Raw genomic sequence first — 16,791 nt, 5'->3', positions numbered from 1 at the left:
AACAAGGTGACAAAGAAAATTCTCTTTATTGACCATTTCTGATACAAATTGTTGTAGGGCACCATAGAAATATAGACATTGTACATTTATATACGGTGTACATTAAAAAGAATAATCCCATCCTAACGCATTAACAGTATGTAAATGAACAGTTGCAAGATGTCGGTACGTAAAATGATACCCATATTGTCCCAAGTAGTTGATGAATGTTTGAAAAAAAAAAAACAACATGAAATGACCATTGTACTATTGATGGTGGCAATGTGTGTTAGTACCAAACACACATTGGCCAACAGAATGGTTAAGTGAAAAGAGCGCCTAGTCTAACAAACACACAAATATTTGTCCATGAAAATTTGAACCAACATTTCAGTGCAGAAGAATAAAAACACACCTGCTAATCTACCACAGTCAGCGAACACCGTTGTCAAGCTGACAGGTCTCCCTGACTTGCTTCACAAATATAAACAACCTGTCTGCAAGCTCCGGTTATGAACGAGCCAAGACGTGCTGCGTGTGTGCACACACACACACACACACAATCACAAACTTGACATCTTAAGATACCGCATTACAGTCCATTTGTAAGAAAAACAAAAATACATTTTCCAATTCATGCCAGAGGTTACATTTAAAAACAGAAACCAGTTCAATGCAATTATATGGTTAAGCAAGCTGTTGATTGAGGTATGAAATCCAGGCCTTGTATCGCCTGTATGCAGTTTTTCCGGGGTTTTTAACTGAGGTTGTAGCAGCTTAGGTAGGTGGAAAAAACCCAGGTAAGTGTACTGTGACTGAGGGTTCCCTGACACTTAGAAATACAAACATTACAACACACATCTTCAAAAGACTAAGAAAGTGTATTACTGTACTAAGTGATGACAGAAGGACCAAGATAGGTGAAGCAGTGAGAGCTAGATGGAATGAACAATGTACAGCCCTGTTGGATAGCAGTGCCACCGACTATCCTCCATTACAATCAAACTCCTCGTTTGACCAATTGCAGTTTGCCTCGAGTGATTGGGTGAGCGCTTAGTAACTGAGGACCGTGTGAAGACAAAGACGCCAACAGCATTTGTAAAAGCTCCCTGAAGAAATGACACTGATGCCCTCTGCCTAGAACTCTGCCAACCCTATTCTTAAAAACACACATTATACCAAAAAAAAGTTGTATTATATCATGAAAAGCAGCACACTCATGTTTTTTTATAAATGTATGTAACCCGAAGGAACAAAACAGTAAGTAAATCAGACCAACGATACACTTTACATCTCCCACTGCACGCCAAGGACCGGCGACGAAGTTTGTAAAGCATAACCCTTATCTAAACTTTCCTAAAGGACCGGTTAAGGATGATTCTGCTCTACTGGTGGTGTAGGGGAAAATCAGTTATGCAGAAATGAAAAAAAAAAACACTTCTACCATCTTTTACCTATTCTCATCCTAAACACTAAAGCTCAACTCCATCTATAATATGTTGCAAGGGATAGGTTAACCACTTCACACAAACAAAAATAAACCCAGTAAGTACAGGTAAAATTCACCTTTGTCCAGTACAAAACATGAAGAAAAATCTATATGCCCTACCATCTCAGATGCGGGTACAACACATAAGTAATATTAAGCGGAGGAGAGTCTGACAAACCATCTTTAGGGGAATCCAGGCTCCTCAGAGCAGACTTGTCCAGTATAAAAGACTTGTGATAACATGTAAAAGGGCTGTTACCCTTCATGTAATTCTTAGATCTATGCTTGAGCAAGGTCCATCGTTCTATCCAGTGCTGTTGCATGATATTTGAACTGTGTTAAGCCTCCTTTTGGCAAAGGGGGGCTTTGTCGTGAACAGTGGTCATGTGGTGGCACTGGTGTTGGAGATACAGCCCAGTTCTAGTTAACAGTATGTCAGTATGTTGAGTGAGGTAGCATGCGTTGTGAATTACTGGTCGTTTTCTTCTTCTTCTTCCTCCTCCTCCTCCTCAGATGATTCCTGGGATGCCTTTACTTCCTTCTCCTGTGACAGAAAGGGGGAATAAAATCCAGTCAAGCCTCGACTACACCCACAGGGAAAATGTCATCAACTTTTTCCAACAATGGCTGCCTGTGATTCACGTCTCAACGCGACTGTTTCTACTTCTAATAAGCTCAAACACCAACATTACACACAAATGTAATAATAAATGTCTTTGATAAATCACTGTGGCATGAAGAACACCCAGGGGAAGGGTGAGCCATCTGTAGTAAAGTGATTCATAAGAGTGGTGAGTCACAATGAGGCATACTTATTTTCCTCCCCTCACTCACTACGGCCCAAGATGTTCATTCATAAAAACGAGGTCTGGTTAGAAGGGCAACATTGGGTCATTCCTTTCTGTGACTAATTCAAACCAGACTTCTTTCTAGAGTACGCCCTAACCACTCATGCACATGACAGAATGTTACTATAAGACCGCTATTTTCCCCTAGATTTAACATGCATTTTTTACCCACTTTGCATGCTCTGATAACTCGTTTAACTGCCGGTTACTCAACATGTGGATTAGGAACACCTTAAGAAAATTGCTACACAGGTTCAGAGTTGCCTTTTAACACAGCTTTATGCATCTGAAGAAGCTTCTCTAAATGAACACTGTGCATGACATGAATAGCTGTGATGAGTAAAACATTACTAATTCGAGAGGAGGCAGGCAGGGGAATTAGGAAAATGCAATTGCACCCTGCAGACAGTCATACCAATCATAATTCAATTTGGGGAGGAATGGTTTAAACACATGTTAGTACTGTTACACAGTTTATCAAGGGACTCTTACCTCCTTCTTAGGTCTTCCCCTGCGTTTTGCCCCTGCAGCTGGGGCAGCTACGGCAGCAGCCGCCGCCGCTGCCTTCTGTGAGCGAGGGAAACAGAACAAGGTTAGCAGAGCTATGGGCAGAGCTATGGGCAGGGCGATGCATTTAGTTATTTTCTGGCTCAGAGACCCGCTTCCCTGCTCAGTAAAAGACAAGACTTTCTGGGGGAAACAAAACGGGTATAAACAATACAAATCTCCACTTCTAGCTGCCTGCAGATGGCAGTATTAACTGTGTAATGATACAGATGGAAAGGGGCATTGGGTTCATTGGCTATTATCTGGAAGGCCGACAGGAACTGCACACAGGGCACTCCAGCTCGCTGGCCACCTGGTCTGAGGCTCAGAGACAGCTGGTGGGACTGAGCAGACAAACCCTCTGCAGCTCGGCCCTCGCTGCTAAACCTTCATCATACATGTATGTGCATTCTACTCTTCCTCCCTTTCCCATACATAGCAGTGAAGACCGAGCGCACAGGGGAACTGGAGGGTAGGGGCGAGGGAGAAAATCAGTTGTTGCTATGGAGACGACAGGCAGAGAAGAACTAGGGCTGTGTGCTGGGTGGGGGCGGAGGGGTGCTTAGTGTCAGCTTGGAAACAGTCTTGCGGCCTCTGCACCTGCACCGCACTGTGCATGACAAGCTGCAGGAAGCTGGAGGACAGGAAGTACAGCGAGCATCTCTCAACAAAAACAAAATGTAAGGCAGTAAACCAAGATCTTTACAATGGGAACCCAACGCCAGGCTATTTCTGACACCAGGAGGGAGGGAGGGAGGGGGGGGGGGCAGCTAAATTGCAGCAAACAAATATATCACAAGTAACAGCAGGATGTCCTTGTAAGAGGATGGGGTTAGCTACCGTTAAGCGTTCAACCAAATTCGGGGATTAGAAAAGGAAATGATTGCAAGAGAAGTGGGTGAACACCATGTTCCGCTCCGTCGTGAATCTGTGCCTGTCTTCTTTTAAATTAATGTGTACCAGGCGGTTGGTGCATGCAAGCTGTTGCTGAAATAAGGACTTGTTGCCTGCAGAGAGCATTGACTTACTTTGGCCTTGATGACAGTCTTGTTTGTGCTGCCCTTGGGCCGTCCTCTGGACCTCTTTGGAGCAGGAGACCCACTTGCTTCCTGAAAAAGCAAAAGTCAAAAGATGGTTCGCACAATATAACATTTTACACTTTGTATATAAAGATGGAACGGCATGTATTTGGCGAATTATACAGGAATGAATAATGTTCTACATGCAAGACTCAAATATACTGTGTTCCCCTTTCAGGGTCAATGTGACCGGAAACAACTTTAAGACAGACAGGTGCTCGGAGCCACAGGTTGCCATGGCCTCGCTTAAAAACTCTTTATGGAATGTTCAAAATGACGCATTTGTTTAGTTCTGACAAAACATCTAATAAGACGCTTGAATGAAAGCAGCGGCACTGTGGTAGGAGAAAGAATTTACATTGAAGGGGCTCGAGTACCATCAACTCAAGTGCAAGGTGAATTCAGTATCTTGTTCTCGTGATAATTTGTGGTTGTAAGCCATGTCGTTACGGTCCCATCTCCTGTTGCATTACGAGTGTGTTTACAACCATGGCTCATAGCAACCAAGCAATTCAATACTAAAACACACAGCGCTGAGTGACAGCTATACGAACCATTCTGTGCTTCCACCCAGCTATGTCATCCATTACATGACAGCAAGGGTGGGTCAATACTGGTTTGAAGGTGTAGAGTTACAGGTTGCTTACAAACCGGTGAGACACAGGAAGTTTGTAGACTTCTACATTTACATCAATAAGGGGTGAGCGAATGGTCAGTGGCTTGCTGCAGCCATATCTTGATTGACCTAAAGGCTCAGTAGAATAGCAGGGGTGTATGCTATTGATATGCATGAGCACCTTATCTACAGTAATATCTACCTGGGCATCAACAGATGTGTTCTAAGCGCTTGTTTTGTTTCTGTACTTCCTTGTTCTTAATGCACATGCGCTTTGTTCTGTTTTAGGATGGTGATAGGATTGAATACAACCCGGATATGATCACATGATAATCGGATAAACATAAATAAGTGTCACTACTCACGTCAGTGGTCTTTTCCTTGGGCTGCTTGCGGGGCCTTCCACGCCCCCTCTTCTCTGTTGCCTCCTCTTTCGGTGAGACTGTCTCCTTGTCGCTCATGTTTTCTTATCTTTTCGGACCTAGGAAATAAACCACACCGCTCAGGCTTGCTGTAAAACAAGGCATCAAGTTCACACATGCATATGCAACACAGTAAATACAGGGGCTACGAAACTCACCGACCGCAACAACAAACCAACAAAGAAAACCTGCAGACCACACACCGGTAACGCGTTTAACTCAATTAATCCGCGCTTATTTCCAAGTCTATTTCGGGATCATCCGTACTCTATTACCCACCCGACTGTGCCTTACAAACACATTTTTAACTATAAACATCTCGCATGGTATTGCTGGGATTATAAGCGGTCGGTAGCGGCATAAATCTGAAAAAGTCCCATGAACCCAACGCTCCGTCCTCGTACCGACCATGTTCGGCGGCCCTGTGTTGTACTTAGTTGTTGTGGCCAATAATCGGGCCTGCACATGGGACTATCTTGCCATGGAGATACTAACCGACACACAATGGCTGATGTGTCCTCTGTGGTGTTTTGCAGGTTCAACAGAGCTTGCATGGACCCTTTAAAAAACCGCACACGAAATGCAGGGTGAGTTGGGTTCGCTTGCGGAGGCGATATCCCGGATAGAGCAACACAAGACGGCTTCACATTTCGAGCATGCCGTCTCTCCTCGCCGGAGCTTCTGCTTTTTAAAATGCATAAATATATGGTTCCGTTTGAACATACATGCAAAGTTTCAACGTCGCGTTTCCTGCACTCACCTTTATCGTTGGCTATAGTCTCTTACTGAATTTAACCCAAATGTTTCCTTTAAGCCTGGCTGGTTGTACCCGGTTAAAAAGCCTTGCACAGATCTATAGGCTACAGCTTTTATTCGTCAGACAGCACACAGCCCGCCCCTTTCAAATCCCAGCATGCAGCGTTGACTAAAACCCCAGCTATGAATGAGAAAGGAACAGGATTTAGACAAGAAATAAGACTTTAAATTCTTACTAGCAGGTTGAGAAGTTTGTTCCTTCGACTTACTAAAAATAGCACGTGTGTGTCTTGTCTCCTGCAGATAAGGGAAAAGGCGCCAGCAGGAGGAGTTTTGAAGCAATTTAAAGAGCCGCCCTCATGGGAAGGCGGAGACAATAAATGGGCTACCAACTGTAATAGACGATCCCCCGCCCCCCCCTTTATCCCTCTTATTCACCTGGGTTCATATCAAAACACCAAAAAGCAGTAACAGTTGCCGAATAAATTATCAATGTAAGAAATGTAAATAAACTGTATCATATATCGTATGCATGTGGTCAATAGTAACCTACATACCACAGTCTTAACAATGATGGTGACTGAACTATGACCTCCCCCAATGCAAACACAAACCGGCTTAAGAACAGAGGCATAATTTCACGTTAGTTCCACATTATCCTCTACAGAAAGACAGATCCTTAATGTGAGTAAAAGTACAGCAAAACCTCAACATAAGTCTGTCAACAATTTATTTATTTTTTAAAATGTAAATCAAAGTATCAAAAGTGAGTTTACTGAATGCAGAAAAAATGGACCATGGGTTTGTTACACTAAATTACATTATTTGATTTAATTGTGTAGTGATCACGGTGAACCTGCTTCATATTCTATCAGGTAATAATTTAATCTGTTAAGCATCATGTGATGAAAATAACATCAATGTTTTTTATGTTTTATCTTAATTTGTTAAGTAACAGGAAGCCACAACTATCAAATACACAGCACAATATTCCTCTCTAAAATGTAGTGAAGGTTAAAATATAATGATCTCTGAGCAGGACGGCTGCAGAAGCAGGGTACATACTCTCAGTTTCCCTCTGTCTTCATATTCATCATGTTATGTTCATGATTTGATCCCATTTATGTGTTTTGATACTGATTTGTGGCCCATTTTTGCTCTTAACTTTTGTTGCATGCCTATCTTGCCCTTTACTGTCATTAAAAAGAGGCAAATAAACTAGTAATAAAAAGGATAACTCAAACAGTAATCAGCCACACCTTACGCAATGAAATGTAAAGAAAAAAAGAATAATTTTAGAATCCCGAGGTCATTCTGCTTTTCTTTGCTAGATGTTATATTCAATTGGCTGCACATTTCTTTAATTATTTCTGATGCCTCCGAAAAACAAGCAGTAACATTTCATTTGTTTCACTTTTTAATGACTTGGTTAGACCATACATGTACTTTTCTCAAACACAACTCTTATTACTTTACAGGCAGTATAAATGAAAAAAAATGGCAAACAGTATGCCTTCAACTTAGTTACCCCACACTAGATGTGACTAAAAAAATATATTTTCTGGGTATAAAAAAAGCCAATAACTACAATTAATTGACAACTTAACTTATTCATTCATTCATGTTGTTCCCAGTCTGTGTTGATGTGGCCATTTTGCATTTGAAAGGGATAAACTTTGGATATCTATTGCATGGGTGTAGTGGTTAAAGAGGAGACTGTAACATTTTATAGAGACACTCCAAACTGTGCTCTTATCTAACCAACTACTGATACTTTCACACAAGGGTGTCTGATGCAAATGAACTGCCCATCTGGATTTGATGTCTCCTCTATGCAATTGAAAGCAGATACTGAGAATAACCTTAAAGTGGTTATAGTAGAGAATTTGCCTTTATTTGTTGTGAGTATTTCATCTGTGGTCTCAGGACTTATAAAAAAAGAAAAATAACTACAAAAACTTTTAATTATTATGTCAGACACAAACTTTTGTCCTCAGACTGATATCAATATACTGTATGTTGATGAGAAGAAGACAGGGAGTTTTAGCTGAAAAGGGGATTGGATAGGGAATGAATGGAGCGAGCGTTTTTCTCAATGAGTCCAATGTTCTGCTCAGCATGTGCTTGCCTTGCATGCCACCCCCTTCCCTCCTCATTTCTCACTCTATTCACTTCCTTCCTCTCTATCTTCCACAACTACTTCAGCCCCATCCCCCACACCCTCACACATCTCTGCCATACCCAGCCCCCTCACTGTGGATGGAGACAGGGAAATAGGTCCAGTGTGTGTGTGTGTGTGTGTGTGTGTGTGTGTGTGTGTGTGTGTGTGTGTGTGCGTGTGTGTTGGTGTGAGGAATGTTGTCCTTTTCAACCGCTGGCACCACCTGGAGACCAATGCGGGGACTGGATGAATATTGGACTGGATTGGAGATGATGCATAACAAATGTTGGCATTTCAAAATATACTTGTGAAGAAAAACAAATGCTTAGCAAAATTCCAAAATCAAAACACACTTGAACATGAGAGCAGAATTGTGTTTTATCCTATATCAAGAGGATGTTCTTTAAACCAGAGTGTAATTTTTACAAATTCATGTTTTCCAAAGCCCTCCTGCAGCAGCTTTATTTATTGCGTGTATTTTTTTTTTATTATCCTCAAGAAGCAAACGCTGCAAATAACTGTGTATTATCACTGTGGAGATAAAGAACATGTCAGCAATTTGAATACAATACGCTGTTGTCTGTCACTCTCAAGGACAGAATGAAGGAATTCAGCGTCCTAGATAATGGTCCTCCTGTCTAAAATGTGTTATCAGGTAACATTACAATTTAATTTTCATGAAATACCGTTTTGATCAATTCCTCGCTGCAGTAACTTTGGCTCTTGGATTGTGAGGAATCAGATTGTTTACAACATGATAATCAAATAGATTTACTATTCACCGAATAGTAGTGCATTTGAACTGTGGTTACATTAAATCAACCTATTATCACAGATCCGGGTGACCAGATTTGAATCTGTGGCTGAAGAAAACCACAAAACACACCGGGCAGTCAGTTTGAATTTAAATGCTAATCAATTCCAAGAGACAAACACTTCCACATCAGACAGCCTCTTCAGAGCCGTCTCCTGGCTCGTGAACTCTGCAGTGGCTCAGGGCAGACAGAATCCTAATAACCACCAAGGGGGTCTTGGCCCACGTTGGCATGCTCACCCCTCCCCCCACCTATATCTTCCTGACCTTTTTCCCCTCCCTCCCCTGCTATATGTTCATCCGTCTTCACATCCACCACGCTCTCGAGCTCATTCTAGCAATCCATTTTTAGGTGATGTGTAAACCACATGAGTGTGCAGCCAAACCAACTAACAGATGTGGACAAAACATCTTATTCCTTCCTGAGCCTGGGTTTCCCCCTGCATGTGCTGCTGTTGGCCCTGGATGAGCCTGAACATGACTAACACACACACACACACACACACACATACACACACACACACACACACAGCACACACACACACACACACACACACACACACACACACACACACACACACACACACACACAATACACATCCTCCCTCTAAAGTAGGAGAGGATGAAGAGAAAAAAAGGAGCAAGAGAGGGAGAGAGAAAATCTGTCGGGAGTGTGGGAGCAGGCAAGGTGGGCGGAGATGGGAATATCTGTGTGGGTGTCTTTTATACTTCAGCGAGGGGGCGGATGGAGGTTAGAGGGCGGGGGATGGGGCCTGGCTGATGAGTAGTAGGCCTATCTGACTCACACAAACACAGGAAGTAGCGCATGCTGCTTGTTTAGTGAACACAGCACTGTATTTATATGATACTCCTATAGGAGGGGGATAATAGGAGCTCTCACACTACCTAATTTCACCTCCGTCTGTCGGTCGCTGAGTCAACGCACTCTCTCTTTCAAATACTTCCATATCCACATCCGGAGATATTTGGACTGAGATCCAGCGGTGCATCAGTCATACTGTGACTCAAGCTTGTGAAATTTGCACGGGTTAAAACAGTCCCATATTTGAACCTTTCTTTGGGAACAGCAGCCTTAACATGCCAACCTTTTTTTAATGTATTTATTATTGTTTGCGGTTCTATCACAATCAAAGTCTCTGAGTTTTTTTAAATACATACTTTTGTTATTCTCTTACTTTTCTCTTTTAATTCAGTTATATCATTACATACAGTCTAATCAATCAATGTATATTATTGGGAAGAATCATGCACACCGTGTTGCTTTTGCAATATATCGAAATAACAAGTCACATTAATGCCATACAATCTATTAATCCCTGAAGGCCAACTCTCTTTGCTTGGTGCCTCTAAAGGGAGGTCAGAGGTCAGGGTCAGCGTCAGTGCACCATCTCTCAAGCTGACAGCAATTGTGTGACCACCATTTTGTATTACTACAACAGCTTTTTAAACATAAAGCATAAAGATATTATAATCACTATTTATTTTTGCAGTCTTCATGCCCTAAAGATGAACTATTAAGGTTTGTAGTAAGTATCTGTAATCCTGTTTAATACAGGGCAGTCTGCTGTCTTTACCAATAGGTGGCAGACAGAGATTATATTTGCTAAATAACACTGAAGCCAACACCATTTCAGAATAATACCACCATCTTGTGGCGATACTTGATCATGAACAGTAATTGCATGTTGAGTGGGAAACATGTTACCCCCTTCCCTTTAAAACGTTTCTTACTGCGTATTTATATGTTTTAGAAGAAGAACAATTAGCACCTCATCTCCTCCTTTCACCTCTATGTACTAATTTTCTCTGGAGACATACATATCCTGTATAATATTGTTGTGACAATGTTTATATCCCTCCACATGGTTCACCTCAGCTCCTCCTGGCAGATGACTATGTCCAGCAGAGGGTAGTCTTACTCTGAGAAAATCGGTTTCAGCTCTGAGTCCTCATCTGAGTCTGAGGTGTAGCAGGTTTGCCAACACTGAAAAATAAACACAATGCGGTAACATGAATCAATGACGCAGTTGTCCAGAAAGCACAGTGACAATGCGGTTTCAAGACAATCCATCCACTCAAAACAATATATTCCCCTACTTTAACATTTAAGAAGGACCCTTTAAAAAGGTTTACACAATTAAGGCTTTTTCATGGATCACAGTTTTATTTTCAACAGGTAACAACCCCCCATTTCCTTAAGTTATCCACATTCTGCAATGTGATTTAAAGCCTGCTCTACATAGATGACAATCAGGCAGCTGAATTGGGTTACCGCTTAATTCAACTGACCCTCATCAGGTTTAAATCCAACTAAAGTAGAGAAAGCAAAGGAGCTCTGTCTCCCTGATAGATGAGCATGTGTTCGGAGCGGTCGGGAGGAGTAACAGACGAGAGTCACTTTGGTGATGATGCATCTGGAGTTTTAACATTCACACTCTCCCTTCTCTGTCTTACCTGATTGATCAAAAGGGAAGGGCCCGCCTGCCCATTTTGGGGCCTGTCAAATCCCCGCCTGGCAGCTGCAGTCCCGGGAGAAAGCAACTAGCCCGGGCTGCATCTGTGCTGTTAGAGAGGGGATCTGGGCTCCGCTTTATCACTGTTTTTTTTATTTCCAATGGGAACTGGGTGCTGATGTGATGACCACAACAACAAATAAGAGCCAGGGATAAAAGGGGATAAAAGGTTTACAAACTCTAAGAAACATCTTTAAACAAACAACGGCTAGAAAATGACATCTTGAGAATATCTCCAAAAACATTGTGGAATGGAATACTTTACCTCAGTGTCTACACAATCTACACAATAGTTACCTTTAGCAATTCAGTATTTCACTCTTTAATGTTTTTGTGGAGTCATAAGAGACTGATTAAAATAAGTTATGGTCAAAATTGAGGCAGCAGAGAAAGTTACAAAAGTCTTGTTCACTAACTTTTTCCTCCAAACCTGCAGACTTTTTCCTTTTCAAACTTGTATTCAGCACCAACCCCTGCTGTGTCAATTTATCAGACTTTCAGCAGCTCCTACTGGGCCACACATACATATACACATCTTATTCACAAATGCAGGAGGTCTTCCTCAGACCTGTCAACACATTTTAATGTAGAAATCAATACATTTCCCCTTACATCATATTGTGCATTTATCTGGTAAACACACCATTTAGATTGTGCTTTTTCAGATGTCTAGACAAGTTCGAAAATAGATAAGCAGATTGAATGTGGAGCCTGCAGTCCAGCTGTTGGAGTTGAGGAGCACCACAGTGGTGTCTGGAGTAATATCAGTTGACAGGTCCTCTCTCTGACACCAGGATGTCCGTCTCTGGCGCTGACCACATCGCAGTGTTGTGTGTCCTGTGGAAGCAGGTGTCAGATAGCTGCCTATTGATGAATGATTAGAGTTGCTGAAGATGGACTGTGGCACTGCCTTCCTTGGGGGTCTGGGAGAGACGGATGGCCCCATTTGTAATGCAGAGGGGGCCCCACCGCTGCATTAACTATTTAAGTGTGGTTATCTCAGGGTAATGGTACGCCAGCAGCACTGAAACAAGCTACAGCAAGAGCACATGTAATCCTAATGTTGATGCATGGGCTCCTCTTCCGTAGATGATCTATTTTCCAAATTGATGGATTATCTGTGAAAAGCTATATATGCTTGAACAGGGGAATACATACTAACAATGTAATCTAGCATGTACAATATTGCATGGTCATTTTTAACATTTATTCTATGATAAATGCCTGACATTTTAGAAGCAATCATTTCACAGTTTATTCTAATATAATCCCTTTAACAAAGTCAAAATGAGTGTTTAAAACGTAATGTCAAGTGGTTTGGCTACTGCTTTTAGTTTACTAAACGATTCAATTAGGTCTCTGCACAGTTGGTTACAAGGGCGCCTCTGTCGTAACACATACTTTACTTTACACTCGGTGTGGACCAAAGACTCCTACCCTCAGATAAAACCGAGTAACAATGCTTGGCATGGAGGCTCGGTGTGCCAACAAGACTGAATTGATATAGTTACCACCGGCCTGCCTCACAGTGCGACCCGTAAATAAAACAGAGACCTGTGAAGTGGCAGCAAATGTCTAAGAGGCTTTACCTTTGGTCTACTCAGGTGTTTGTTTTCACTTGCAAAAAGGCACTGTGAAGAAGTTTACTTGGCAAACTTTCAAAGGATTCCCAATATCTTTCTCTGCTCCATCTGCTCTTACCGGTAAAAGTCTTGAATAAAAAGTAGGGGAAATAGCTTCCACTGTACCTTTCCTCCTCTCATTTTGTCACCCTGAGGCCCGTCTTGCCCTCAGAGTCGATTGGCCTGAGGGATGGAGGAGTGCAGGAGTGAGTCATTCATCCTTGGTACCTTGAAGGGGGGGGGGGGGGGGGCAGCGCTCTTCCACCTGCCTGCTGAATAAATCATCGCTTAGTCCATTCTGCAGCTGCAGTCCAATTAACCAAAGAAGATCCTGTGAATGCAGTTAGGTGGTATGATTAATTACACAGTACTGACAATACATGCCAAAGCTTACAATATCCCAAAGGGCAAACACAGAGCGTGGATTTACTTTGCAGATTTTTAGCTTCCTTTTGAAGTATTGTTCACTTTGAATGCACAGTGTTATTAATGGAGGTTTTTTCCATAATGCTTCCACACAGCAACTAATTAAGTCTGTATCCTTGTACGTGGTAACAAGCAAACACACATATTTGAGACATACATGATTCATGTCCACACATTTGCTTAAACCTTACATAAAGCAACCAAAGCAGCAAAGATGTTTACTTCTCAGATGCTAAGTCCACCTTTTAAAGTAATTTAGGGTGCAATTATTGCCTATTACATGGTCCGTGACAAAGCTCTTATAGTCTTGCTACTCCAGCTCATTTACATAGTGCCTTTAATTGAACATAAAAAGGCAGAGGAGAAGGTGGAAGAGAAAGGTTAATGAGACTGACACAAAGGGCAGACGGCATAGGAAGTCTAGCCTTAAGTGTCACATCCCGCTTTCATCTCGGCCCATACAAGGAGCCAATTAGGCGCGGTCAGTAATTAAGCCGACTCCAGCTCTGGCCTCAGCTTTCTGCGGGATTACAGCCCTCTCCAGGAGAAGTGCTGGTAATGACCTCCATTCTTCTATCAATGATATGCTCCACATTGACGTTTGACTGCTACCACATCCAATAGAAAGGTCACAGAAGATGTAACAAATGAGAATAGAGGGAAGGAGAGACAAGGAAGTAATTAAGGGAGGGTTTCGGTCAATGGGAAAGACGGCCCTGCCATTGTTTACTCCATCTCAATCTCTATTCAAGACTGTACAGCCCGCAAAATAACAAACCATCCTTCTCAGGTCCTAGCATGTGTGGCTTGTTTTGCTTCAGCAACAGAAAAAAAGGGAAAATATGCATATGACATTTCCAACCAACATCGGTTAAAAAGTTACATGCAGTTTCAAAGTTAAAACTTCTCAGTTTAAGGTATTCATTAGGATTTCAGTGTCTGTCTGTGCCTTCCAGATGGCTTGGAATTAGTTGGACTTCGTAATGACTTTCATTACATGTTACTTGTTAGACACTTTTATCCAAAGCGACATACTCAATACTGTGGCCAATCCCCACAGGAGCACTTTGGGGTGAAGTGTCTCGCCCAGGGACACAGCGACATGCAGCGGGTTTGAACCTGTGCCCCCCTGATCCAAACACCAACGCACTAACCACTGTGCCACACCCCTCATTAGAACAACAAAACAAATAGCTTAAGTCTTTTTTTCCTCCCAGCAGAACATGTATTTGGAAAGTAACAACAAACAGACAATTACCATAGAAATGATATTTAATGAAGTTCAAAATAGAACATGTTTGGAGGATTTAAATAACAAATTACACTAGTATTTTGTTTGACCTACTGGATTTACCATTAGTTTTCTTCACTGGGGTGACTTTAAACATTTATGAGCCCGTAAATAACTTTGTGTTTTTTAGCAGAGCGTTCACATTTCAGGAACGATGACACAGAGTATGTTTAAAAGGAATAGTTTGCAATGAAGATCAGAAGATTGTTACCACTCTCATGTTTGCACAGTACATACAGTATGAAGCTACAGCTAGCAGCCACTCAGCTAAACGTTGATATATCTAAATTGAAATGTAAACAAAGATTTAAAACATCAACGCTTTCAGTCATTTGAGAAGAAAGTGGTATTGTTCAATCCATTGAAAAAAAAGCAGGTTTATTTTTACTGTGCGTATTAGAAAGCTGCATACATAGCAAAGGAAAAGGAGTGAGGATATTGGACAGTCTTATGCTCAGGACATGGAAACTTGTTAATGTTATGATATTTGTACAAATGCATGTTTGGAATTTGTCCTGGAAGCATCATACATTGATGTCGCCTTGTAATGAGCTTGCATTAAGGCTGGATTAGAAACCTTTTTCTTTTTAACCATCAATGCATATTGCCGAACACAAGCTGGTGATCATAATATCCCAGCTTCTATTTATACTGGATAAAAGAACAGCTGGGCTAATTAGAGATGGAAAACACACAATAGCCAAAAATAAATAATGTATCTGAATATCAAGGCATATGCTGATCCGAGAGAGACTTGAGTAGCAATCGACTGTTTGATATTTTATCAGAAAAAGAGGAAGGGTATAATGCAATGGCATTCATTTGTAAAGAGTCTTGACGTTGCAAATGAATGAATAACCTTAAAACTAAAAATAATTTACAAAACATATCACTTTGATTTCTATAAATAAACTCATTTTAAATTACATACTGTTTTTATATTTAATTCTGATGGAGATAACACACACTAGCTGTGGCTGAATAACATTTTTGGGTTTTACATAATTGTATATATATTTATTATTTTTGCAACATTCAAGGACACACATGTGCGCTTACCTTCAATGAGCTCAGGCTCTCTTTAAGTCCCTTTTGAGGACCAGCAAAAGCCAAAGCACATTTTTTTCAGTCTGTATCTGCTATTATGAATATAAGGTGAATACATATTATAAGGTTTACGGTTACTGTCTCACACTGTTTGCAGTTTTATCTGGTGTATACCAAACACATTTGAGCTGTTTTTAATCCTCACAGGAGCAGCTGTGGCAAGAACACAAACTGAGTTATCCTCCAACTGTAAATGCGGTTTACTTTTGATGGACTGGGGAGGAATATAACAAGCAAAAGCAATTAAGATAAGCTTGAAAGCTCGATGTACTTTTTTGAATGTTCAGACCATGCCATAACGGTATTTAAAAAAAATCTTTGTGACCATGAGGGTACATCGCTGCATAGGGTGCTGCATGCAAATGCTACACAAAAGCACATACATTTACATTCTGACAGTAGCTTAATCGGAGTATATTTTGTTAATATAACCTCAAAGGCTCTTTTCTCTAGCTGGCCATTGATAATCCTGTTGAATAAACAACATTTTCATCTGTAAATATTTTCCTGGGTTCATTTTAGGCAGCGTTTTCTCCCACATGATACAGGCCCTTCTGCTGTAAAACGCATTGTAGTGTTCTGCAGCTGCTTCTGAGGATTAAAACCAAACATGACTTATCCCTCGCGCTGTGATTGTAAAGGCGGTTTGGTGGCTTTTTCCAGATAGGGTGTCTCAATGTATGACTCTTGGCTGCAGCTGCAAACATTCCTCTGAATTGGATTACATTCACACAATGTATGGCAGGCAACATTCTCATCCTAGATAAACGGAGGCAAGGAATAAAGGAGAGAAATAAGAAAAGCACATCTCTGAGGGCAGAAGTGACAATTCATTTAAAAATAAAATTGGAAGTCTGTAAGCATGCAGAGCTTGCTGTTACCCTCTCTTTAGGCTAAGCTAAGCTAAGCAGTACCTGGCTAAGCTTCACATTTTCAATATTCTCATAAGCGTACAAACAATTCTCTATGCACAGAGAAATAAAGATAAAGCCATTACTTTAAAGGGGCCCTATAAGGCTTATTTTCAGGTTTCATATTTCATTATTATTTTTTTCTCATACTTCAGCACCTCTTTTCACCCTATGTCTGAAACCAGAGCCC

At 41.3% G+C, this 16,791-nt stretch overlaps 1 protein-coding gene across 4 annotated transcripts; it reads right to left on the bottom strand.

Annotated features, from left to right (window-relative positions):
* Window positions 1-7: 7 nt before the first annotated feature.
* Window positions 8-6,132, bottom strand: hmga1a (high mobility group AT-hook 1a). 4 transcript variants are annotated; one of them, XM_034211170.1, is made up of 5 exons: window positions 6,005-6,132; window positions 4,923-5,038; window positions 3,891-3,971; window positions 2,809-2,883; window positions 8-2,012 (listed from the first exon to the last, which is right to left on the bottom strand). In XM_034211170.1, the coding sequence occupies exons 2-5, from the start codon at window positions 5,016-5,018 to the stop codon at window positions 1,938-1,940; spliced, it is 327 nt and encodes a 108-aa protein (XP_034067061.1). In that variant the 5' UTR covers window positions 5,019-5,038; window positions 6,005-6,132; the 3' UTR covers window positions 8-1,937. The 4 variants fall into 4 exon arrangements, with proteins under 4 accessions (XP_034067061.1, XP_034067059.1, XP_034067062.1 ...); XM_034211168.1 differs by having other exon boundaries at window positions 5,972-6,113; XM_034211171.1 differs by having other exon boundaries at window positions 4,923-5,068; window positions 5,972-6,040.
* Between the last annotated feature and the right edge of the window lie 10,659 nt (window positions 6,133-16,791).

The sequence above is a fragment of the Gymnodraco acuticeps genome, unplaced genomic scaffold (assembly GCF_902827175.1).
Source record: "Gymnodraco acuticeps unplaced genomic scaffold, fGymAcu1.1, whole genome shotgun sequence".
Classification (NCBI taxonomy): Eukaryota; Metazoa; Chordata; class Actinopteri; order Perciformes; family Bathydraconidae; genus Gymnodraco; species Gymnodraco acuticeps.
The sequence above is the reverse complement of the archived record's forward strand: the minus strand, read 5'-3'. Positions and strand labels throughout refer to the sequence as shown.